Source organism: Denticeps clupeoides, chromosome 4 (genome assembly GCF_900700375.1).
Source record: "Denticeps clupeoides chromosome 4, fDenClu1.1, whole genome shotgun sequence".
NCBI lineage: Eukaryota > Metazoa > Chordata > Actinopteri > Clupeiformes > Denticipitidae > Denticeps > Denticeps clupeoides.
Genome location: NC_041710.1, coordinates 28,948,488 through 28,974,956, shown reverse-complemented (window position 1 = coordinate 28,974,956; position 26,469 = coordinate 28,948,488). Strand labels below are relative to the sequence as shown.

Sequence of the window (26,469 nt, the reverse complement as noted above, 5' to 3'; positions counted from 1 at the left end):
AACTGCGTCAAAACGTTGCAGGAACGTTCAAACAACACGTTCTCGGTCCGTCAGTGTTTCTGCTGTAAACGAACGCGTCCGTAAACGCGTCGGCTTCGGTTCGCAGTTCCGTCAATTTCGCCTTGAACTCTCGACGTCACGAAGCAAGAAAGTTTTTTCCCCGCCGGCCAATCACGGCGCGCGCTCGGACCTCGGGACTTTTCCCCGCCGAGCCAATCAGAGGCCGCGAAGCGCAACAACCGATAAAATGTTTCGCCGCTGAGCGCCGTCCCAAAAACATCACAACAAGTGCGTCGACGTCGAGCCCGAGCTGCGCCTGGATTTACGTCAACGCAGGCCTGGCGTGAACTTTCCACGTCCCGCGACGTTCCTCCCGCTTCCCGCCGCCCCGTCCACGCCGAGCCGCCCGCGGAACCCCGAACCTCCCGCTCCCGTCCAGGCCCGTGGGAGACATGACAGCGCTAGCCGGGGGCATTCCGAGGATGATGCGCCCCACGCCGCCGCAGAACTACCCACGAGGAGGCTACTCTCTGGAAGGTACTGCGCCCCCCCCCGTCTCCGGGGAAAAAAAAGTTTTTTTCACCCTCAAAAATACTGCAATTTCTCTAGTTTTTTTTATTTTTAATAATTTTTAAAAATATGTTGCTCACTCACATTACACGACCGTCGTAAACACGAGCAGACGATTAATAAACGTCCCCGCTGGCGAGTTTTTCTCCTGCGTGTATTCTGAACGGGAGAGGCCCTCGTCGTTACCGTTAACCCGTGTTTTTTATCCCCGTGCCAGTCTCCACGCCACTGGGGCAGGGCCGAGTGAACCAGCTCGGCGGGGTCTTCATCAACGGCCGGCCGCTGCCCAACCACATTCGCCACAAGATCGTGGAGATGGCGCACCACGGCATCCGGCCGTGCGTCATCTCCCGCCAGCTGCGCGTGTCCCACGGCTGCGTGTCCAAGATCCTGTGCAGGTACCAGGAGACGGGCTCCATCCGGCCGGGCGCGATCGGGGGGAGCAAGCCGAAGGTGAGGAGCAAAATCAGAATAATATCATATTTATAATAATAAATCTAAAGAACTTTCTTTCTTCGTTTTTTTTTTCGGTATACATTTTTAATACATTTTCAGCTTTACGTTTGAAATGTATTTTTTAACAGCAATCGACGACGCCCGACGTGGAGAAGAAGATCGAGGACTACAAGCGCGAGAGTCCCGGCATGTTCAGCTGGGAGATCCGGGACAAGCTGCTGAAGGACGGCATCTGCGACCGAAACAGCGTCCCGTCAGGTGACAACGAGTCTCGTTACGTCAACCGCGGTCGTCACGTCGCGAACGCCGGAGCTCAACAGGTCGCGATTTCTCCTTCCTCTCCCTCCCTGCAGTGAGCTCCATCAGTCGCATCATGAGGAGCAAATTCGGGGGGACCGGGGAGGACGACGACGACGACGACGAGATCGAGAAGAGGGAGCTGGAGGAGAACGAGAGACGGGCCAAGCACAGCATCGACGGGATTCTGGGGGACCGATGTGAGTTTTACTCCCCAAACTCCCCCAAAACAAACATGTTAAATGTGGAAGTTATTTCTGAGTTTTGAGTTGGAAATTTTACATAATAACGGGAGGGCAACGACACGATTATTATCGTTTTTATTAAACACATATAATTAAATACAGTTTATTAAACGCAACTATATTAGTTATATATAATTTAAGGAGATAACTTGTAATAAAACGATACCATAATAACAACGTCTGACCGTATAGAAATTAGCATTAAAAAAAACTGTTTTTTGCGTTTATTCATAAATAACACTGCGTGGGCTTTAATCTTGCTTGTGTGGAATGCTCTCGTTGTTTTACGCTGCGCTTGGGTGTGGAGCAGAAATGTATATCCTTCTAGGCAAGGTTCGAAACGATATTACCCCCACGACACACACACACACACACACACACACACACACACACATAAACACCGAAAGGCCCATTTTCGGAGCGCGCGTGGTGCACTCTGGGTCATTCCGTGTCCGGCCCGGTGTCGGTTCCACGCGGAACGCTCCACGGACGGCCAGCCCGGGGCGGTTGATCAAACATTTGCCCAGGCGCTCCGCGGCGTAAAAAGACGGCGCTGCGGCGCACAATCGGACACTTGAGGATGAACTTGGGAGACAAAGGCGCCGGAGTCCATTGAGACTCACACTTCAGCTCCTGGCGCACAAAGCCGCGCACAAAAAGACGCGGAGCTTTTCAAAAAAAAAAAAAAAAAAAAACGCGCACAGAAAGCAAGGAGGAGGAGAGAAAAAAGGGCCACGCAACAAAAGGCGGAGAGAAGACATTATGGACTGGCAATGAGGGATGAATTATTCAGCGGTCGGCGACTGTGGCGACTCCCGAGCGCCTTTTTACGCACGTCGCTCGCCGCCGGGACGCGCGCTTTCCCGGTTCCACGTTAACACTTGTTGCGCACGGAGCCGTGGAAAGTGGCAGAAACACGAGCCATCCCGGCATGCTCACGACAAAAAAAAAAAAAAAACCATGTCCAGAGTTTTATACTACAAAGCTGCTTTTTTATACTACTTTGTTGGATTGTTGGATTATCAGGCTTTGGTGTATAATTTTAGGTATATATATATATAAAAAAACGTTTATCCTGCGTGCTCATTAAGGGCTCACCATTTCACCAAAACGATTGTCGTGGCACAGGAGCGTATTTTTAATAAAATAAATAAAACGACGATAATAAATCCGCGGTTCCGTGGGCCCGTAACGGTACCAGCGCCGTCGGTTACGGGTCCTCCGCGAGATTAAATCGACCCCCTTTTCTTTTTTTTTTTTTTTTTTTTTTTCCTCCCTACTTTCATCTCGGAACAAAAAAAAAAGAAAGAAAGAAAGAAAGAAAGAAAGAAAGAAACCCCGCCCCTTCCTCTCCGCCCCGGGCGCGTCTTCTCGCTCCTCCGCCGATAACGACGCGTCCTTATCGGCCGGCCCATCGCGTTCGGCCCTAATCGACCCATCTGCGGAGCAGAGAGGCCTCGTGGGAGGCAGGAAAGCAGGGGAAAGTTTTTGTCTTTATTTCTCATTGCAGCTACACATGCTGACACCTTTTTATTTTATTTTATTTTTTTTAACGCTGCAACTTTCTCGGAATCGTTCGATTGTCGCGTTGGCGTGGGTCGCTGCGACGTGATCGTGGCGCGTTCAGATGGTACTGCATTAACATTATAAAACTCATAAGTGTGGCTGAAGGGTCGCGCTTTCTGTTAAAAAAGAAGAATGCGGCTGCGTTTTACTCCCGTGTCACTGTCCGCGGCGCTTTATGGCTTTACGGCTTCCCATTAAAATCTGAAAAGGACGTTTTCAGTATCAAGAGGGAGTTTTCTGGCCAAATATTGATTAAGTAGGTGTTTACTGAGCCTATAGTCTTCTGGAAGAGGGGCTTGCTGCCCCCTGCCCCTTTCCCCTCCAAACCTATTGTCGGCATCACTTAAGTGCTGAGATCAAAGGAGGGCCTTTTAAGATTTATTTGTCTGGGAAAAGCACAGCGGAGGTGGCAGGGGGGGTGGGATTGTCCCCATCTGAAAGAGTGACAGTTTTCCATACATTTTAATAATGTTGTTAATGTACTGTACTCCTTTATAGAGCCCGTGTAGGGAGGTGGGCCAGTGAATTGTCATTTAAACGCCCACGTTCCATTATGTGTGAATTTCGGCGATCGTGGAACAGTTGAATATCAGTCATTAATTGTCGGTTATTAATTTACTTGATTTATTGTCGGCTTGGAACCGGCCTTTTTGCAAATTTGGGGCGTAAGTGGCTCTGCCTGCTCTTCATTTGAACTTTCTGAAAGTGGAATCGATTTGTCAGGGTTGAGCCGGGACCCTCAATACAAATGTACGTGGGCACCGGAGTTCATTACGAGCATCCCATCCTTTATTCTCCACAAATAACATTTTGGAAAAAGCGCACAATCCCTTAGCTTCATTTAGCTAATTAAAAGTAACCAGAGTCATCAAAGCCGGAGCTCTGGCCTGCAGATTTTCATTAGCGGTGCCGGAGGAAAAAAAGGACTCAGAAATACAAACAGTCAAAGGGATAACTTTTTTTTTTTTTTTTTTTTTGAAAGGGAATCCTGCGGAGGGCAATTGAATAAGCCCAGTTCTTTCAAATCTGCCATGGTGAACGCAGTCAACATGTAATAATTAGTTTCATTGAGCCGCATTCCAACAATCTGCTGCCATTCTCCTCCGGCCATTGTCCTTGAGCAGGCAGATAGCCAGGAGGACAGAAGGAATCAAGTGCTGACAAAACATGAAAGATTTAGCTGCCTTTGTCAAAGAAAGCGAGTAGGACTTTGTTTGTGTAAATAAAGTGGGGGACTCCAGCACCCCACTATTGCTCAGTAGGGCCGGAGATAGTGAGAGGGAGAGAGAAAGAAAGCAAACTTGCACATTTGATCAATTATTTTTTTTTTTTTGCATTGTAATTGGATTTGGATTTGCTAAATGCAGCCATTAAAAGATGTATGTCAAAGGGCCGCTCAAGCAGGGAAGATGATTCCTCCTCCGCTCCTTCTTGGAGAAGTTGTGCGGCACCGGCATGTCCGCTTCGCCATTTCGGGCTCTGTTTATAATGCCGGCCGCATTTTTTAAAGTGCTTTTGTGATTCAGGAACGGGACTCGGAGAAAGTGCAACCCCCCCCAAACAATAAACAAGGGGGCCCAAGTGCGACGGGTGGAATGCTCTCCACGCACATGATTCTGTGGGTCCCTGGGGGCATTGGAATATGGACGCATCACTGGCTCGACTTTTTTTTTTGCTTCTTCTCTCTCTCTCTCTCTTTTTTTCTGCAAGATTCCACATGTTCTGTAGAGCTGAATTCATTTCTTAGAAATTTCTTTGCATACTTGATTTTTTATTTTTTTTTGCACATTTGGCAATTTTATTCTGTTGTTACCAGTTATGATACACTACTGGCACCACGCGAAGTAGGTCACAGATTATGAGCTGTGATCGTGTTTGTTTTGGGGATGCGTCCTCTCGGCTATTCCCAAGAGTGTGTAACTTTTGCACAGTCATTCTTCAGGCAGTAAAAAAAAAAAAAAGGTGCTTATCTGCAAATGAATGCTGGCTCTATGCTTCATTAAAGTCTCTTTCTCTTTTGGCACTGGCATTGTGATCCTCTGATATTAATTCAAAGGACAATTAATGAATGCAACCCAACTTTGAAGTGGGGGGCTGGGGGCTTGCCCTGGGCCGGCCCCCGTGAGCTGATGGACTCGCCACATTCACACCGCTGCTCTGAAAGACAGTTTTGAAGTGGCTGAAAGAGAAAGTGGCCAATGGAAGGTCAAGGAGAATAGCCCTTGCTGCAAAAAGGGAGAGAAAGAGTTCTCTATTTCTTGGAAGTATTAGCCAAGCAAAACTTTTGCAAGGAAAGGATGAAAAGGAGGAGCTGGAAAAGGTCGAGGGCAAGAGGGGCTTGCCATAAAGGAACACAATGAGATAGTTAATTGAGAAAAGCCAGACAGCTATGTCAATCACTTAACTTGTAGAACTTCACTTAAACTGCCATATTATTCCGCTTTTACCCCTGGGAATGAGCAGTGGAGAAAAAAAAAAGAAAAAAGAATATTATTTGTCAAAGTTATATATTTTGAATCTCCCCGCCCCTGGAAAATGCCACATTCAAAAAGCCAGTTGAAAATGAAGCAACACATGGATGGGCCTTTTTTCAGCCGAAAAGGGTCTTTGATTGCACTGGCAAATATATTTCGCTGACATATTTGTGGTCGGTGTCCCGAGACAGCACTGGAATGAGCCAGCCTCTACAGTGAGGCATTGTTGCTTGTGCTGCGACTTTAAATAACTTGCACTGCTGGGGGAAAGAAAATCTCCAGAGTCCCCTGTTTGCAATCATAATGTATAATTTCAGATTTGTGCCAGTCCCGTTTCTGTTGGAAATAATTGATTCGGATGACCTGAACCGTAATGGATATGTGTTTTGCGCACCAGCGTTGAAAGTAAAAAAAAAAAAAAAAAAAAAAAAGTGAGTAGTACAAAACGTTCCCGTTCATACTACTAATATTTCCATGGAACAACTTTTGGTTTGATGTAAATAACAGAAAGACAACAGCAGATCGTCTAAAGGAAAATATAGTCCCAGACCGAACAGGTTGACGGTGAAAGGTCACCCCAGAGGAGACTGCTGCGGTGATGTACACCGGGAAGGGGGGGGGGGTGGGGTGGGGTTGAGAGGACAGTAAAGTGAGCGTGTAAAAGGCGTGTAAAGTAACAGGGCGCTTTCTCACCGCTGGAGAGAGATGGCAGGGCTGGAGCGAGACAGCACGCAGGGGTCTCCGTTACCCCCCTCCTGAGCCCAGATCGGGAATGGGCCGCCTGGGCAGGGTCAGAGGGGAACCGCGGGTCACAGACTGTTCAAACTTCCACTGTGCAGGAAGTGGAGGTTAAACTAATGTTTTCTGTTTGGGGGGTGACAGGTAGAGCTTTCCTCCACCCTCAAAGGCACGAAGGAAATATTGTATTAAAGGAAGCACAGTAGAGGTAAATAATACTCTTTGGCAATTGTTATGGCCAATTCCATGAGCGCAGTCTTTACACAGCCGAAGATGTTTGTGTTTTGGCCCGATTCTGGTTATCTGGAGGGGTAAGGGGTTAGCGCGTCAACCCGTCTCGTTCAGCGCAACTCCGCATGGGAGTAACACCGGCTTTGTCCGGCGCCCGAGGGCACTGCCACAGTGAAATTGTCACCTCCGTCACAGCCTATCAAAGCAATAACTGCTTCATGCTGGGCTCTCATAAAGCCCCAGTGCAGCCCAGTTTTCTGCACAATGCCCAGCAACATTACTTGATAATATATCTCTTTATCGTCCAACCAGCCCTTTTTTCCCGGGTGTCATCGGCAGCCGCGCGGCGTGGCACGGAATCCCACTCCCATTGCCGCCCACCCCCTTCTGCTTCATTCGCTTCATCGGGAGGGGAGGGGGGGGGCAGCTGGAAGGGGCTGGCCCTCCTTAGCAAGTCAAGTGGGCTCCGTTTCTCCCCTCTTAACAAAATGCCGAGCCCAGATGGGCCCATAAGCTGTCAGTTAACCATTCTCCCCCGCGCATCTGCCCCGCTCTCGATGTACTGTTTTATTCACTCGGACAGTCACTTACTGGGCCGTGGGCTGAAAAGGCCAGCGCCACTTCCCTGCGCAAATAAATACTTCATTTGTCTCTTCGGCCTTTTGTTTTGTTCGGGGGGGAACACATGTCACCAGCTCAATTACCCTCCTATTTAACTGCCCCCTGGAGGAAGGCCCGACTCTGCCCCTGCCGGGGCCATAAACCGTCCATATGGCCGGCCCCCGAACACGTTCTCTCCTTTTTCTCCTTTTTAAAATGCATTTCTAGAATTGATTTCATTTTTCAAATAAGCCTGAAACATCCACTCAGCCTCCATTGCTTAACGTCCACCGTCCATCTGCACCCAGGGTATGTTCTGTGGTCCACTTTTTTTTTTTTTTTTTTGGAGGCTGTACCCCCCCACCTCACTGTATTTACAGGGGGGGGGGGCAGGACGCATCCTTCTGTAAATAAACGGATTCGCTGCTTCTCGCAGGGTCCCTGCTTTACATATTTCTGCCGCAGGTGGAAGTTATTCACAGGGATGCTTTGGGCTTTTCTTTTATGTCTGTCGGGCTCAGAGTTACTCCATTTTCTTCACCCCCCCCACCCCTCGTCTCTCCGTCAGGCGCCCTCTCTCTCTGGCTGATAAATGGTCGCGCCGCGGCTCAGGTCTGGCTCCTTTTGACGGTGTCGCTCTATTGTTGCTCTATGTTTGTGCGTGACGGGGTCGATGTGACCAGCATACAAATGGACAACTCCGTAAAAAAAAAAAAAAAAAAAAAAAAGAGCACCTTGCATCGGCTTAATGAAAAGGCCGTGTGCTCGGCATCTTGGGAAACCATACAGTTGTTTTGTTTTTTGGGTTTTTTTTCTGTGGGGTTAGGGTAAGGGTGAAACAAAGCCGGTGTTGTGGGTGATATATAAATTTCCTCCCCTTTATTCCCTTTCTTCGCTGCTGCTCTATGAAGTTGTCGCGGCCGAGAGCGAGACTTTCTGTTTGAAAGCCTGCTGTCAGGGACGGATTGTCTTTAAGACTGTTCCCCCCGTGTGAGACATCATTGAAGGTGGAGTTTGACCAGAGGAAGGGAGGAAGGGAGGAAGGTTTTTTTTTTTTTTATTCTTAAAAAGGAGGTTTGGTCGCACTCCAGCCAGTTCCAGGTATGCTATTGTGAGCAGACTTCAGGCCTCTGCTGGAAACCATTTGGAAGCATCCTGTCCTGCTGCCCGGTCTGCCCCACAAAGCTCATCTAGCGCTGTCACTAGCTGTCTGTCTTCACATCCATCAATCAAGTAGACTTTTTTCCATCCACTGTTTCGCGTTTGAGTTGGATGCTAATCTCATGTGACTGGCCTGGTGAACATCCAGCTGCGTGCTTCATGGAGGGAAAACGTCCGTCACTGCAGCCCGAAATCTGATTTCCCTGCCAGGGAGCTCCTTTGTAGGTTCACTGTCCTTTTCTTCTGCTGCCTGATGAAGATGTGTGAGAACAGCGAGGCCCCGACTGAAATCGATTTTCTCCCCGTCCGGCAGATGCTGGGAGGATCAGGGTGAGGCCGCGGTGTCAGAGCGGGGCATAAAATGAGGTCTGATGCCATAGCCACCCTTCCCCAGTGAGCTTCCTCCAAGAAAATTTCCAGGTGCTTTTGGGCACCTTCCCACCCAAACTCCCACTCTCGCCCTCTCTCTCTCTCTCTCTCTCTCTCTCTTGCCCTGCAAACCCACCCCTCCAGCCCCCTTAACCCCCTGGCTGTGGAGGAGGAAGGATTGGGGCTGCCCCCCTGCTGTGCTCCTCTCCATCCCCGCAGTGGCCCCACTGCGGCCTTCTTTGTGCCCACCCACCCCCCGCTCCCCTGCCGGGCAGGTGACAAGGCCCTCAATGCAGGCAGAGGCAGCCGTGATGGATCCCGCAGATGGAGCGTGGAAATCGCTCGAAAAGGCCCCAACCGTAGGCCGCTCCTCACAGGCCAACAAAAGGCGGCCAAAAACCTCCAAAAGGAGGGAGCGGGAGAAAGAGAGAGGGAGAGACGGACAGAGGGGGAAAGAGGGAGAAGGAAAGGTCTGCCGGATGACAAAAGCAACAGTGTCATTTACCATTAACTCACAGCCTGTGATGGAGTGCTTTTTTCTGCCACTTACCAATGGGGGGAGAAGAACGATAGAGAGGGGGAGAGAGAGAGAGAGAGAGAGAGAGAGAAAGAAAGAGTTAAACAGAAGCGTCCAGCCCCCCACCTTACGGTTAACATGATACAGTGCCGCCGCCTGGGAGCTTTTTTCATCCTCATTCCGGAGACTTGCTCGGCTCATCCCTGTTTTTAAAGGCCACTCTGTTTGCCTCCGTGTTTGTTCATCCGTGTTTTTGCGGTCGTCTGTAAAAGAGCTTCATTCATTTATTTCTGCCATTTTCTTAGCGAGGGCACAATGCTTCTTCAGTCCGTCGTTGACCCAGTTTTGCCCAGTTTTGCTGTATTTCTTCATTTCCATCCCCCAAAACGCCTGCTTCATCGGTGTGTTTTGGTGCAGGAAGGGTTGTGTATCTGCGGCACCCCATGGTGGTGCTCGCTGCCTCGGCGCCTGGGCTCCGAACGTAATGAAGAGCTTCTCCCCGGCGAGCCCAGGTCCGCCTGGGCCAAAATCCCTTTCGAAATGCCTGGAGAGGCTCACGCTGGCAACAGGCACAAGCATTTCCTGCACGGCTCCAGGGGCTGGGGGCGGGTGGGGACAGGGTGCAGGGAGGGGGGGGAGTTGAGACAGACCCCTGCTTGCGTGACTCTCCTCCTGCTTATTTTAATTAAAAAAAAAAAAAAAAGGAAAGAAAGAAATCTGGAGCCATCCCTAAACCAGTCAAGCTGGCCCATGCCGCTGCCCCATCAACCTGTTCCCCAAAACCCCTCCTCCCTGCCCTCTCACCCTGTGCCCCAGCTTCTGTGTGCCCAAAGCCAGTCCCCAGCCACCCCGGGCTTTTACACAACGGCGTTGGTGCCAACCCTACAGGCCTCGACTTAAACCTCCCCGAGATGCAGATGCACCTCAATACGACCATTCAGGCCAACTCCCTTGGTTCAGGCCTTTATGCTTTATTATTATTGTTATTATTTTGTTTTTCTCAGGCGCCTTTTTTTTGTCTCTTCTGTTCTCAGCCATCTGTGGATGAAATATCGTCTCTCTCAGTGAGGGCGAGAGTGAAAGGAGAGCTGCTGAGTCGAACGTAGCAGATGCGTATACGCGGTTGGAGAAGTTTTTTTTTTTTTTTTGTCCACAGAGACGTTGCTGCGCACAATAGCGGGCTGTCACACTAGTTTGAGAAGCCTAATCATTATTTAATAGACCAGTAACCCCCTGATACCCTGGCTCAGTCAGTGGTGCCCGACTCCTTAGGCATTAGGGCAGCCAGACTCACATACTCTTCTGCTGAATTAGCTCTGAAAGACCCGATTTCTACAACCCCTCCACCACCAGCATCCAACTTAAACTGAGCAAACAGATAAGAAGGCACCTGGGCCCCTGACCTCGCCGGTGAAACCGGCCTTCAGCCTCCACTGCGTCTGAATGTCTCTAACTTAGGGTATAGATTCTCTTCACATCAGGGGCCCTCGCCCCCATAATGAAGTCAAAGGGGTCTCCAGAGAAAAGGAATTAAGGTTTGAGCAAACAATTCATAAAAGAGTCATATTCCGTGCGTGAACAGGCGATGTGGTGAAATGGGCCAGCAACAGGTTCACAAAAAACGCGACAAAGCCTGCTTCTGGGGAGCTTCAAATCTGGTGATTGGGATTAAATAGCTTTAACTTGCTCACTTGCTAATGTAAATATCTAATTACCAGGCAGCATTTGCTGCAGGCTTGTTAATGCGTGGTTTTGCTACTCTTATTTTGTAAAAAAAAAAAAAATCACAGATGGTGTCAGCTCACATTGGACTATTTAATGCACTTTTGCATACTTATTGTTATAACTGAGTTACAATTTTTGGTTTGTAAAACTGCTGTTCTTCATGGTTTAATTTTTCTCAGTAATCGAGTATTACTGATTGATATTACAGTAACTAATACATGTAATACTGGTTCTGACTGCACTTTTATTTGCTGATTCATAGTTTTTCACACCAGCTTTATTTTATGAATAGAGCGTTATATGATTCCTTTAGGGGACAGGGCACCACAAGCAATACAGTAGTATAATTATTATTGTAACTAATTACTATCAAGTAACTAAGTGAAATGTTATTCATTTTAACAGAGAAAAAGTAAAAGTTTTTTACTTGCCCAATGCTGTTGGCCTTGAACCCCAAGATTTATCCCTGGAAAATAGTAGCCTGTAATTTTGTCTCTGTTGTATATTTTTGTCCTTCAGCTAGCCACTCGGACGAGGGCTCTGATGTGGACTCAGAGCCAGGCCTTCCCCTGAAGAGGAAGCAGCGGCGTAGCAGGACCACCTTCACCGCCGAGCAGCTGGAGGAGCTGGAGCGGGCCTTTGAACGCACACATTATCCAGACATCTACACCAGAGAGGAGCTGGCCCAGAGGGCCAAACTCACCGAGGCCAGAGTCCAGGTAAATGTGGATTATGCTCTAGTGTCACTTTGAGAAATGGTTCACGAGAAACACAAAAACCTAAACTCTTCCTCCTCCGCACCCTGACTTGCTGCTGGGCCTACACTCATGGGCACGGTTTCAGACCCTATTGGATATGTAGCATATGGACGCGAAATGGTGTTTGGCACCATTCCCTACCCCCACCCGCCCCTCCAGCCATTGGTCACATGACCACACGCACAAACATGGTCGCATACAGGCCTGCAGTGTTCTCCCAGGGCTCCGGCTTCCTGTTTTTGCGGGTATTCTTATTAGGAACAAAAACCCAAACAGATGCCAGAATTAGACCTAGCTTTGTATGAGCTTTCATTTAAAGGGCCATTATTAAACACATTTAGTGCAATTATCTTCCAAATTTAGAACCCACTCTCTGAAGAAAAAAAAACCTTGTGACTGGACTCAATAATGTCATGATGTCACCATCTTTTACAAGCGCAGATGTCTTGATTATTATCTTATTAGCCTGGAGCTGTGGGCCGCTGAGCTCCAGAAGAAAAGCGCAGTCACCAAAGAACATACTTCAACTTCATAAGCTCAGAGTGGGCTCTGAAAGCGACTTTGTCGTTGTGACAAATCCAGATTTCACGAAAATGATTTTGTTTGCGTGAACCGGCTGACCCTGAAGAAAGTGATTTGAACGCTTTTTCTGGTTTTCGCCCCTTTGCCAGGTTTGGTTCAGCAACAGGAGGGCCCGGTGGAGGAAACAAGCAGGGGCCAATCAGCTGATGGCATTCAATCACCTGATCCCCGGAGGCTTTCCTCCGTCAGCCATGTCAAGTCTCCAGCCCTATCAACTGTCGGACAACCCCTACCCACCCTCATCCATTTCACAAGGTAAGGAATTCAAATTCCGTGCAAAGAATTGGGAGAAGGGACAGATTAATATAGACATCAACAAAGACAATAGCATTATACGTAAGCTCAGTATAATTACTAAACCTAAAATCTCCCTCCCACCCGTCGTCAGCGGTATCTGAGCAGGCCAGCACAGTTCACCGGCCTCAGCCTCTTCCCCCCACCTCGGTGCACCAGCCCGGGCTCGGCAGCGCAGCAGGACCCCAGGAGGGGAGCTCAGCCTACTGCCTGTCCTCTGGACGCCACGGCTTCTCTGGATATTCGGACGGCTTTGTGCCCCCGCCTGGCCACTCCAACGCAGTCAACCCGGCCATCAGCAACGGCCTCTCCTCCCAGGTCAGTTCAAAAACTTTCTTAGCCTTGTGCACTTTGGAGATGTAGGCCACTTCCTGTACAAATAAGGTCACGCGAGGTTCCCTGAATGCGAGGTTCCCGGATGCCACCATGATTATATTATGAGTTGTGCCAAACACGCAAAAAAAAAAAAAAACTGCTGCTGAATGAGCGAAAGAATGAAAGGATGAAGGTTGAACACATTAAGGATGAGGAAGACAGCACGCCAGTGGGCTAGTGACATAAATGAAAAGTGAAAAGACAATTATAGCCAATTACACACTCATCAGCAGCTATCAGCCATTCGCTAAGTAGCGAGAGCCCTTCTAACAGGCAGAAAATGAGCTTTTAACAGCCACAAAGGCAGCTTGGACCCAAAACTGGAGCCTCACCTTGGGCAAACGGAGGATTCTCAAGCACTGGACAGGGTCTGCCTTGTGACAATAAATTAACCAAAAAATGTCTCTCTTTTAAACAAGAAGGGTACATATAAGAGTGCAGCCTGAGGGCACATGTGAGATCAACAAGGGAGGACCAGTGCTGTTTCTCTCTCAAAAACACCCCCCCTCACATACAAATACACAAAATGTGTACTCAAATGGCTGATTGTGCTATTTGTCTATATTAAGCACAAGTGAACAATTCCCATCTTAGCGCTGCGCCTAGCGTCAGTTAGAAAATAGTGCCCATCGACTAGAACGCACAAATATAAAATGTGTTCAGACAGAATAGAACAATTATTCAAAGTGTGACCTCATGTCACCAGATCTCAGCCCAGCATTTGGAGGAACATCTGGTAAAGCATCTCCACCAAACAACAAAACCCCAGCTGATGGAATGCTTTTGAAAGAATGGTGTCCAGTGGATTTTTTTTACTCCTTTATTTAATGATTGACTTTTTTTGGCAACTCATATTTACATAGCATAATTTAAATATCTTGTTAAATATAATGACTATAACATATACACTATATGCACATTAGCCAGATTAAGCAAGATTATTGTCATTGAGTCTTAATATTTTTACAAATATTATTATTCTTTGCGTGTTTATGTAACAACTAGCTGTGTAAGTTTGGAAACTCCAGAGGCCGCGGTCCACCAAATTAATGTCATTAAGTGACCCTTCCCTGGCCAGGGGGGCCAAAGGGCTGCTTACCTCACCTGCTCAGAATGTGTCTGTTTTCGACATTAGCGGCCAGGGTTAGACTTTCGGCCCTCGGTTGTCACACCAGACACTTTGGCTGTCCGCAGTTCACAGTCTGCAATGGCAATTACAGAGGTTCCAGTTTCTTAATTGATTGGAATGAAAGAGGCTATCCTCTTTAATGCTGTGTGTAATTTATGCAGATGAATCTCTGCGTTGGTTAATTTCTCCTCGTTTGTGTATTTACCAGAGTGATTTAATGTATGGGCAAAGTGCTCTGCATTCACTGTAGCAGCAAAGACAGTCATCCTGAAATCTGTATAGGTTGAAAAGAGCTTGTGAGGATATTGAAAATGTAATTGTATTTTGTATATTGCATTCTACCTGAATCTAGTTCCTCCAACTCATTTGTGGAAATAACCTTTTTTATTTAGTATTTTTTATCTCCCCATGTTCAACTATTAGAACATCATATTTATAATACACACATAGTATATTATATCAGTATTACTGATGTGTTCTAAATTAGACCAATATAATAAAGTTTAGCGTACTATAAATAAAATTTATACCTAAAGTTAGAGGATAAACTTGAATCGAGTACTCAGTATAAACTATTTATGCTGTCATCATGAATTGTTTCTTCTTAATTCTAGAATGCAACATAATATGTTAGCTGGTTCAGACTATTTTTTTTTTTTAATATTTAATTTGAGTCAAACCATAAATTAATATAATAAAAACCATAAATAGACTGAACTGCATCACACTGTGTTTACCATGAATTGAGATCAAATGAAAACATTTTGCATTTATCTATTGGTAAGGGTTTGTGTTAATATGAGATGTAATTTAAAGGTGCTTATGGCCTGGAAAAAAATGTAATGTATTGACGACAACAGACAATTATTTCAGTTTTGTTGGATTTCTAACCTGTAACTAGTTGTCAGTTCCAAATCGAACATCTTTATAATCTATGTGCCCTTTCCCTCGACACAATTGCAGCGTGTGGTGTTTGTATTTGTAGCGGGAGGCTGGAAATTTCACACGTCTTGGTGTCTGAGCCGCCACATACCAGCGGGATCCTTTCTCACCAACGCTGCCAGCCTGTAGACTTTTCACCCTGCGAGGACCTAATCCCCGGAACAATCTCAAAACAGATCCGCCCGCAGAACTAACCGCATACGGCACACCCAGAGACACAAATATTCCTGTGATCAAGGGGTGCATAGGCCCCCCCTGATATAAGATGCACTGTGTGTAGGTCATTCAATTTTATTTAATTTAATATGATTTCTGCATTTTTAATTATCATTTGAATGGCCTTTTTTTTTTTTTGTCTCTTTTTTTTTGCTTGTATGCATGTAGCTCTGCACCCCCCTCCCCGGCTCCCTTTACTGCCATGCTGAGAGATGAATGGGGGTTCCTGACCTCCATGTGTTTCCATTTGTCAGGAGTCACACATCACTGTGCTCTTCACAGGCGTTAGTGGAGATTCCTCTGACAGGCCTACAGGGCTCCTGTAAATTACACTCGGCCAGTGTGTGTGTGGCTGCGAGTGGGAAACAGCCACCTCCGCGCTCCGCATACTTCCTCTCTTTCGGCCCCTAATTCACCCATTCCACCTCTTCCTCGCTCACTTGTTCTACACTTCGGAAAAGATCTTGCACAGCTGTTCAGGAAGGATCACCAAATCAATTTCTCTGACCCCTGACAGAACCCGAACGTGCAAACCACACACATGTCTGGATCCACACATGCACCGAGACACACCTTTCACACCGTTTTTACCATCTGAAGCAGACTTTTCATTCTGGGGACTTTTTTTTTACACACATTGGTTGAAAAATAAAGGTTTTGATAGAACTTTTAAATGAAATCGTTTACGGTTGAGTTTAATGGTTCATTGTTTTCTCTTTTAGTTGAGAGGGAGTCAGTGAAACACTACCAGGCTGACTTTTTAACCTCACACAGCTGACAATGGTCAATATTACATGAACTGAACTCATTTCACTCCTGGGTGAAGAACAGTCCCATTGAATCAGTTGGTTCAGTCCAACTGGTTCAAACATAAAAAAAAAAACATTAATTTGAAGTAGTTTTAATCAAATGGCAAACAAGGGTTTTTATTTGTCACAAAATCCTCATGTGTCTCCAATATGGAAACCTTGGAAAGCCTTTGGTTGTTCCCATTTTGTCTGCCCTCCGGCCTCCCCTCCTCGGACACGGTTCATTCTGGGATCTTAAGTCCAGCTGACCCTCTTGGGGAATGGGGCACTGCCAGCCAAGTGAGTGAGAAAGCCACAAATTCTGTTTCCCCGCCCTTTTGCCCGCTCCGACGGTATACTTTTCCTGTCAAAACACGGAGCTCCGTGCACAAGATGACTTTTAGGGAAATGTTACCGGGGTAAAGAAATACAACTCCGCTGCTCCAGAACGGACATCGGCTGCTTTGTCTGTGAACTGGGAAATGATTTAAGGGAAAACATGTGTGGGGGGATGGAGAATAATGTATCTCTTATGGGCCAAACCAAGTGAGTGGTGATTTTTTGGTCAACCTGCTTTGGATTAATGATTAACAGAAACGTAAGTTATGCGATCAGTGGGAATCGATTCATTCAGTGTATCATTTTGGCTTGTCATCATTTTTGAGAGAGTGTATTGATGTTGAAGGCACAGTTTGTTATTATACTTTATTCCTGCTGCTTTTTTCTTGCTAAAACTGGGGCCTATTAGATATGGGGATTGCGAATTTCTCTAAAGACTCGGACCACAAAGCCGAGTGCAATTGCTGCTTGTCTTTATAAATAAAAAATGATCCCAAGGAGAAGCTTCCACTGAAAATTGGGTGACAATGAAAATAGTCAAGCTCGTTTAGGGGGATGTTGAAGGCTCTGTTTTCATGTTAATCCTCTTCCCATTTATATGGTTTCAGTTGAAATACTTGCATAAAAAAAAGGGCACTTGATTTGGCACAGTCTCCACATCTCCAGAATCGTGCCGTCAAACATATCCAAGCTTTTGAGCAGCGGCGTTCGGTTTCGTCTGATTACGTCGTATCAAGTTCTTCATCTTGCTGCAACAGTACACCAACCCCACGACCCCTAACTCCACCGCCGCGTCCCTAACTCCAGCTTCTGTTCCGTGCAGGTGATGGGACTTCTGAACCCAGGAGGAGTGCCCCATCAGCCCCAAGGTGACTTTGCGCTGTCGCCGCTGACCGGAGGCCTGGAGCCCGGCAGCGGCATGGCTGCCAGCTGCCACGGCTCCCAGCGGCTGGAGACCCTCCCTGGCCTGGCAAGCATGCCCAGCCTGCCAAGTTCCCAGTCCTACTGCCCACCCACCTACAGCTCCCCAGCCTACAGCGTCGACCACGTCCCCTCCTACCAGTACGGCCAGTATGGGCAAAGTAAGGTGAATACCTCAGATGAGACTGCTTTTTAAAAACCTCGTTTTTTCTGAAGCATGATTGAAAGCTAAGCACAGAATACATGGTTTGGCACCCCTTTTCATCATCCTACCCGGAGAGGTGAACTTACAGTGTGTGATTGTAAAAAGAAATACGATAAGTGAGCCTCACAAATTGACCAGCGCGAGAGCAGATTGCGCTCCAACCCAAGAGAAACAGTGCGTGTAACAGCAGCCACCATCACCAGCATCCCCCCAACACACACACACACACACACACACACACACACACACAAGACCTTGTCTGACCTCATGTGATGAGCTCGCTCGTCAGACACAGGAGCTGCTAACCTAACCATGTAATGACCTCTGGTTATGAAGATCTCGCTCTCTCGTTATGCGCAGGCGAAATGAAAGGAGTGGGTCTTGTTTGACAGGACGGGAGAGCGAGGTTGTGGAGGGGCTGGGGGGGTAGTGGACGTAGGGACCACATGTCAGATGCCCCATCACTGTCAACATCTTGATGTTATTAATTTGCTCCGTCCCCGAGACCCACGTGCAGTTTGCAGGAGCTTTGGAGGCGAGGGAGGGGGGGTTCGTTTGTGGGGAGCAAAATGGCCCCTGGCAGGTCGCAACGAGAACCATGTGTGTCTGGCAGAGGTCAGATCCAGAGCTGTTATTGATCACTGGACCACATCCAACCGAGGGCCGGAGCGTCTCAGATCTGAAATTCCCGCCTCTGACAACATCCCCGACCGCCTAAAAAGATCCTGTCATTACCCCCCCACCGCTAAACCCCGTCTCTCTCTCTCTCTCTCTCTCTCAGGTGCCTTTCATTATTTGAAGCCTAACATCGGCTGAGTGAAGGAGTTCACTGGACGTTCCGACGGCCGACTCTTTCACTGGAGGAGCCCCCTTCTGCCGGCCCGGATCCCCACCCCGGCCCTCCCTGTCCCTGGACTGAAGGGGGACAGAGAGGAGCGGAGAGAGCTGTTTTTAGTTGAGGAACTTGTGGGGTGGGGGGTAGAACGAGGGTTACGGAGTTGACCTGGTTGAAGGAGGAGCGGGTTCGAATAATCAGGACCAAAAGGGCCGACCTCTCCAGTTACCTGACACGAGGGTCCATGCGCTGCCTTACTTTGAACGAGAAGCATTGCTTCATCCTCCAGCCGCTTGAAGAAAAGGGGAAGAAGACAGAAGAGAGGGGGCAGGGCAGCGAGTAAATAGAAGGAAAAAAAAATAAATTCTGTATTTAATTTGTGATGAATGTCAGGGAAACAAGCTGAGACCAGATTTCGTAAAAAAAAAAAAAAAAACAGATTCCGCTTCCTCCAGTAAATTCACGAGGTCCAGGATCATTCCCATAGTGGAGGCCAAAAACTGCGAAAACCCAAGTGTTCCAAGTGGGTAAAACACACAATTCCAAGTTCTAATTTTCATAGTAGAACGCTGTTAGACAGAACGAGGGGGTTTAATGCATATTCTGTATATGCTGTACGTAGCCGAAGGTGCATGAGGTTTTTTTTTTCTCATTTCTAAGGGACCATGAGAAACCATGTGGCTTAGAATGTTGTTGCTTTGTGTGTGTGTGAGTGTGTGTTGAGCGAAAGAGAGAGAGCCTCAGGAACTGATACACAAAAGCATTAATGTGGACCAAGGACCAGCAGCAGGAAACTCCCAGAATATTAGTAGAGGGTTTAACCTGCTTAACCATCAGCAGTCCAGTCTTTAAAGGACACCACAAACGACAAAACTGAAACCCAAAGAAAGTGCAATATGTGTATACCTCAAACAAGCAGCGCTCGTCTTAAAATTACGGTACTTTGATCAATGCAATTGAAGAACACACGAGATCGTTCGGATTTTCCATGATGATGTAACCCGCCTCCCACTTACCTTGACATGTTCTGCCATGTAAAGAAAACTTTCACTCACTGTGTTTTTTTAACCCATCTGTGCCATTCCAAGTTCAAGTGTGTGAAGGGTCGAGTTAAAAAAAATAAAAATAAAAAAATAAAACGGATATTTATTCTCCTGATGGGTGCTACACTTTCCTCCCATCTTATATCAGAATAACACTCAGTGGTCCACCCTATGTTTGTCTTAACCATTACAGAATATCTGTATTTTTTTTTTATATATATATACAGTGCATATATCTTTTTGTTGTCCTTCAATGACTGCATAAAATGTTGGTGTAAAATGTCTGTTTCAAATGCAGCACTATTTACTATTTATAATTACAAATAAAAGCACACAAATGAACCCTGTGCCTATTTTTCACATTTCATTTCACGGGTGATTGCATCATTATTTGACAGCAAAAAGTAGGACGTGTTCTTCCTTTCGTTCCCGTTAAGGTTCTTTTTATAAGAAACAAAAGCAATAAAATAAAAGCCACATTCTGCTGGCTGAATGAAGACAGGTTGACTTGGTTTAGTGGATTTGTGTGGAAGAAAACTCTGTTATCCCAAAATAAATTGTGTATGAAATGGCTTTTTATTCCGGTCTTATTAAGATTAAGGAGGCAACGGGCATGACGGAGGACAGCGACTATCAGGTTCTGACGTTCTCGGGCCCTGGTTCATAAATATCTCCTGTTTCATAAACACTCCTTCTTGACAAATTCCTGCTCTCCGGGGAACCTTTAAAAATGCTTAATGGCTAAAGCAGAGCCCTGTAAACGATATTAGCACCCCACACTGGTGTTCGCGGGGTTCCCGTGGAAGCCGGGTGTGCAGAGCCGCAAGGCTGCCGGGCTGAGAGGAGCACTTCGCCGACTTCTGCCGTTATTGATGTGTGTTTTTACTGAGCTCCCAGTCTCTCCCTCTCTTTGTCTGCTGGGGTCAGGTATCTGCAGCTGTCCATGCCATTCTTCTAGGTGTGTGTGTGTGTGTGTGTGTGTGTAATTCGGGTTACAGCATTATCCCCCTTCTCACCGCGTTACCACGCAGAAGTACTTTTTATGGTTCTCTCCCGTGTTTGTCCCTCTCTGCCCCGATCTGAGGAACCTGCCGGAGCTCCGGCTGAGGGGGCCACCTCTCTGTGGGGTCAGAACCTGGTGTCACTCAGGCAATAGCACACATTGGGGACAACTTAACTTCTGACCTCTGCAGCCTTTGAAATCTCCAGACTACCTGACCGTGGCTGACAGTCCGAGAGTTACTGGGGCTTCTGTGGTCCACCGGTGGCGAGGATGAAGAGTGGCGAGGGAATGCAGGAGAGGGAGGACGTGAGGGAGGAGGAGGAGGAGGGAAAGAACTTGCGTGGCGTGACCTCCTTCTTTGAAATGAATCTGCCTTGGAATAAATCAACTTAAACATGACTTCTGATCCATTTTAAATCACAAAAGGTACCTGAGGAACGTCAGGTTGGGACAGTTCAGCGTCTCCCATTATGAAGGTACTCCAGGCCCTGACTACGTGGGCAGGAGCCCCTCCACAACGCGTCTTTATCTCAGAAGCCTCCCTTTATCAAGGCTGCTCCTGAGTACCAGCAGCGGGGTCAGCATTCCTTTCCCAAAGTGGCACAAACCCCGTCTGGTGTCTGCACGCGGCAGGAGACAAATGTGCCCAGAAGCCGAGTGGCCTCTCGGTTCGCACAGAACGTACGGGATTTCCGCTCACCATGAACCACACCGTGCTCCTCGCCTTGCTTTCCCGGTGCAGGCTGGCCGTCCTGCGCGAGATGGAGAGGAGCCAGCAGGAGGGTGGCCGCCCCAACGTCAGTGCCACCGACGCCCCGGCGGCTGTGACGGGGACCATCAGGGGGTCATATGACAACGCCTACTTCTACATCCTTTTCGTAATGTTTTTTTATGGCTTCCTGGCGCTCACCCTCTTCAGGAGCTTTGTGCACCGCGATAAGACCAGAAAGGACCCTTACGAAGAATTCATGGGGTCTGATCCATCATCCCCAAAATGCAACGCAGGCCCTACGGTGGAGAAGTTTGACTTTGAAGAGGAGAACAGTCTCTGAGCACGTCATGATGTTTTGACAATCGCTGAATGAGAAGAACGTCAATATGTACCAGCCTGACTTCTGTTACTGATTTCTCTCCCTCCCTCTCTCTCTCTCTCTCTCTCCCTCTCTCTGTTTGTTGCTCCGGGTGGATGTTGGAAGGTCCTGGAAAACCCAGTGGAACTGTTGAAATCATCAGTAAATGAAACCACGTCATAGAAAACTGGACCCTCGTGCTGATGAGCAGCTCTTCAGGAAAACACGGAACTGTATGCAGGAAAAACCTTGCAAGAAGAGAAGACAAAAGTAAAATGACAACGTGATTCATGTTTTGTATGTATCGAAGATATCCGTTCACATGTCGAACCACTTCTTTTTTATTAATTCATTAAACAACAGACACCATATATGTGCTTTCATTAGGACATGTTAATTAACCCAGCCACTGGGGATGCATGTGACCGCGTGTTTTGGGAGGTTTTGCATTAGGAAGCGTGTAATGTAATGTAATGTAATGGCACAGAACTGAGCGAGTTGACATTTCTGTACAGATTTGAATGCCATGATGGAATGCGAGGCAGCTTAGATGGTTCGGAGAGCTCAGTTGTGCTTCTATGAACAGAAGCTCCTTTGGAAGAAGCACCTCCTGGCCAAAATCAACCTTGAAGCGTTTGAGCTTGTTCCCGGGGTGAGATGATCCTAAGTGCTCTGGTGAAAGTGAAGTGATTGTTATTGTGAAACACTGCAGCACAGCAAATGGTAACGCAACAACATGTGTCCTCTGCATTTAACCATCACCCTTGGTGAGCAGAGGGCAGCCATGACAGGCACCCGGGGAGCAGTGTGTGGGGACGGTGCTTTGCTTAGTGGCACCTCTGTGGATCAGGATTCAAACCCATAACGATTATGTGGCCGCTTCCTTACCTACTAGGCCACCACTGCCCTACTGGTCTTCTGGTAGATCTGCTCTGCTGGTGCACCGCTCCTGTATATGTGGACACATGCTTTTTGAAAAGACATATTTATACATATGTTTATGTAAATAAATATGATTTTTTTATATGATGTCAGGTGACCTGCTCGGACTCTCAGCTTGTGATGGACTCATGGTTGCGAAGGAGTCATGTTCTCTGACTCCAACCTCCCGATGACCCCATCATGAGAGATGAGGGGGACGTGAAGCTTCGCCTTTATCGGCCCGAGAATTACCGACAATTGCATGTAGCGGGATCTCTAATGAGCACATACGCTTTTCATTTCGAATCTCTCTCTCACACACACACACACACACACACACACACACACACACAAACACAAAAAAGCCGCGTAATATGAAGCAACAAGCGAACAGCCCGCGTTTTCGTATCCACATTTAGCGCCTCCGCCCACGAGCACGACGTGACGCAGGTATCCCGTTTCGCGGGGACACTCGCGGTGGATTCTGGGGCCTCCTGGAGACTCGGATCGGGTCCAGTTGTCTCCCCTCATTTACTATGCCGCTGCAGCTTAAATGTCCCGCAAAAAGAAGAAAAAAAGGGGGCCATCGTTACATCAAAGCACGTTTTTAAAAGTCGGAGTTCTCGTTCTAAGACGTGATTGGCTGAGCCCGAGAACCGAACACCTGTAACGGCGAATCAGAATCGCGCGTTCATTCGGCTCGAAAGAACTACATTCCTCGGCGGAGGAACAACAATAAGAATATGGATTTAAGAGGCGGCAATTATTTATTTGCGCAAGTGAAAATAATTCCTTAAAATAACGATGATAATGATTTTTAGTGGCTTAATATGTCAGTAAGGTCCTTTAAAGTGGGAACGGAGATGGTTTGCGGTGTGCGGGGTGTGAACTGGAGCCGCACCGGACGGCCAGGAAGACGGCAGAATTTCCCGGGTCAAGAGGAGCATCCTGGGTTCAAGAGGCCGACCTGCTCTAATTCGATCTATCCGCCCCGCTCCGCGCCTTTGAAGGGGCTGCGAGCCCCGCGGCCGCTTAACGAAGTTAAGAGTCGATTCCCGCACCAGTGGAGCGCCTGCTGCGTTATCTTAGACCGAGGAAACGCTCCGAGGTGCGAGAGAGAGAGAGAGAGAGAGAGAGAGATGGGGGTATAGGAAGTAAACACATTCATGTAGATCGATATTCTGCTTAAGCATTGTTATTAATTACAATATTATTTTTATTATAAAATAACAAAATAAAGACCAAAATAACTTTATCAATTCCGAGAAATAATTTTTTTTTTTTATCTTTGATAACAATAGCATTAAAACATATTAATGATGTTCAGTTAAACATGGTCCGTACGGGCCTGTAAGTAGCCCCCCTGTCCCCTGTTCCTACATGCTGTCCACCCCTGTAGATATAATAATCTCAGGATGATACACACAGTGTTGGCCCGTGCTCAGCACCGGGGCCAAAAGCTCAATTCTGTTCTCGTCAGACCATATAATCTTCTTCTTAGGGTCTCCCTCATGCCCCTGGGCAAAGCTTCAGCTGGCTTTTGATGCTTTTTTTTTTTTTTTTTAGCTTGACAGCCTATAATGAAGCTCATACATGTGAAGCAACATTAACATTATAAGATGGGACTCAGCTTTATTAATGTCATTACAGACCAGATTCAGAAAGCTATATTTATTTCAAACTAAATGTCCTTTTTATTGAGATTATTATAATAAAAATAAATAAATTAAATAATATATTTAGAGTTGCATTGAGTGTCTTGGAGGTCAATTGATCAGTTCTCACTTTGCTTTGGCTCTGTAAAGGGTGTTCTATATATTTTTCATGAATATTTGAAATATTTCAGACAATGAGGATGATAATTATGTGCTGGTTAATCAGTTGGGTAATTATTTAAGCAACATTACACTGTTTAGTATACATGTATATAAAATAACTAAAAACCGCACCTATCTGTGTGTATGAAATACACTTCATAGTACTTAAAAAAAGGAATTTGCGGCAATTTTGACTATATATTCATTTAGAGTATATCTCTATGTGTGTGTGTATACACAAATGTTCACATAATATATATATACATATATATATATAATTTTAAATAATATATTCATACACACCTTTTTTCATAAAATGTATAGATGATGCACAGGCTTTATTTATTTATTTGTTTGTTTGTTTACTTGGAAACTTTACAACTCTGAATCTGTATTGACATGTAAAGGGAAATATTTATTCTTCACTCTGATAAAACATTTAGTTGTCCTTAATTTTAGCCTGAACTTAATGTTTTTGTTTTTATATGAATAAAGAATTCCAGATTGATGGCATTGAAAACCAACACCGTTATTGTTGAATTTAATCCATGCTCCTATTCTCCAACTTCATGCCATAATTGGGAATCAGATGAGATCCTGGTCATCATCATGACCAGCCACTGTCACTGCAGACTCCCTTCCTTAAAGTGACATTCACATGGCCGATGAACTGCAGAGAAGTTTTCAGAAGCTTCAGGAGAATGCAATGCAAGGGACAATGCTTTATTTAACTAGAGCTTATGTGAACAGGAAGGAATTTTGATCAGCCAGAGTTCATTTCTGAAAATATTAAATGTAAATTGAATGAGAAAACAAGAATTTTCATAGGCGGGTGTCAATTTCATGTGTCCTCATCGTGTTTTGAACCTGATTCTTTTGAAGAATGCCTGTTCCTGTGAACATTCGGTGACCTGCAGATCTGCAACTCTCTGCAAGGCTCATGGTTCAGACAGAAGATCTTTTTTAAAATATGTTATTTAATATTTTCCATAAAGAAACTTAATAAGTTCTAGTTTTAATCAGCAATTAATATTCAATTTAATATATTCAAAAATAAACCAAAAACCAAGTGACAAAATGAGTAGAGACATATATAATTATAATTGATATACTTTATTTATTTACTTAATATATCAGAAATGATTCACTAAATGTTGCGCTGAAGTTTAAACTGTGAATGCCACTATCACCATGTCACATCAGGACAACATGAAGAATTCACTAAATCCAACCAATAAAGACTACTGAATGTGACCATCATCTTTCCATTTGGTACTGACAAGACGGAGCTAAAGAACTACCTGCAAGTCGCTTTGCTCAGTGATTGTAATGTAGTTGTGATGAAAGATTTTGTGTTCAGTTAGACTTATTAAAAATGTCACTTTACAGGAACAGTGGAGGCCTGGAAGATCACGAAAAGAGAAGGCAAGCCCAACGAATTTCAGGAAGGTTTAGCAGACTCTGGGTTGATGGTACCACTGTTCTATTTCAGCGATATTTGAACAATTCAACAGATGCAGAAGCAGAAGCAGGCCAGAAAATTCCATACCAGAAGTTAGCAAATCAACATGCAATGGAGTCACGGACTCTTTCGAATCCATTCCAGAAAACCATCAGACTTCATCATTAAAAGTTGCTACAGAGTGAGGAATATTTCGGGAGACGGGACTCACCCCTCTCATCATCTCTTTTCGTTGTTACCATCAGACAGGTTACTTCAAGGCTGAAAAACAGCTTAACAATTTTTGTGTTTTTTTATGTTGTTTTTTTACAGGGTGGATATTCGTTTTATTTATGCTCTTAAACATGTGAGTTTTTATACTATAATCATATTTATTAGGATGATGTGAAATCATCCTTTTTTTTGGTCTTGTGCTAATGATTTACCTAAGCTGTTCTTAACAGAATTTTTGTAAAACCATAACATGATGTGTGTAAAGAAAGAGACTGTTATTCTATTGTTCTCTGAGCACAAATACAATATTGTTCTGTAATATATGTAGACTTTTGCTTGTTCGAGATCATTTATTATTTCACAGAGTTAAGAGAGACCAACACCCAGTTCTCTAGATATCATGTTTTTCATCCATTTTTGTGTGTTTCACACTTTTATACATAAAATTAGTTTCACTGCCACCTAAACCCTTTCCACAGTTCTACTGTAAATATGCGTACCGTGACGTGGGGTACAGTTGGCAGTTGTATGTCTGCTGCCCTCTAGTGGCGGTAAGTCGGTACTGTCGGCGCTGAACACTGATGGGTGGCAACTGAGGCAGGGATGT

General features: G+C 46.0%; 1 protein-coding gene across 2 annotated transcripts; it reads left to right on the top strand.

Moving 5' to 3' along the window:
* Nucleotides 1-18,788, top strand: pax3a (paired box 3a). 2 transcript variants are annotated; one of them, XM_028977186.1, is made up of 9 exons: nt 1-537; nt 788-1,023; nt 1,155-1,284; nt 1,380-1,523; nt 11,469-11,668; nt 12,379-12,544; nt 12,678-12,901; nt 17,196-17,454; nt 18,280-18,788. In XM_028977186.1, exons 1-9 carry the CDS (start codon nt 453-455, stop codon nt 18,312-18,314), a joined length of 1,479 nt encoding a protein of 492 aa, XP_028833019.1. In that variant the 5' UTR covers nt 1-452; the 3' UTR covers nt 18,315-18,788. The 2 variants fall into 2 exon arrangements, with proteins under 2 accessions (XP_028833019.1, XP_028833020.1); XM_028977187.1 differs by having other exon boundaries at nt 17,196-17,459.
* The last annotated feature ends 7,681 nt before the right edge of the window (nt 18,789-26,469 follow it).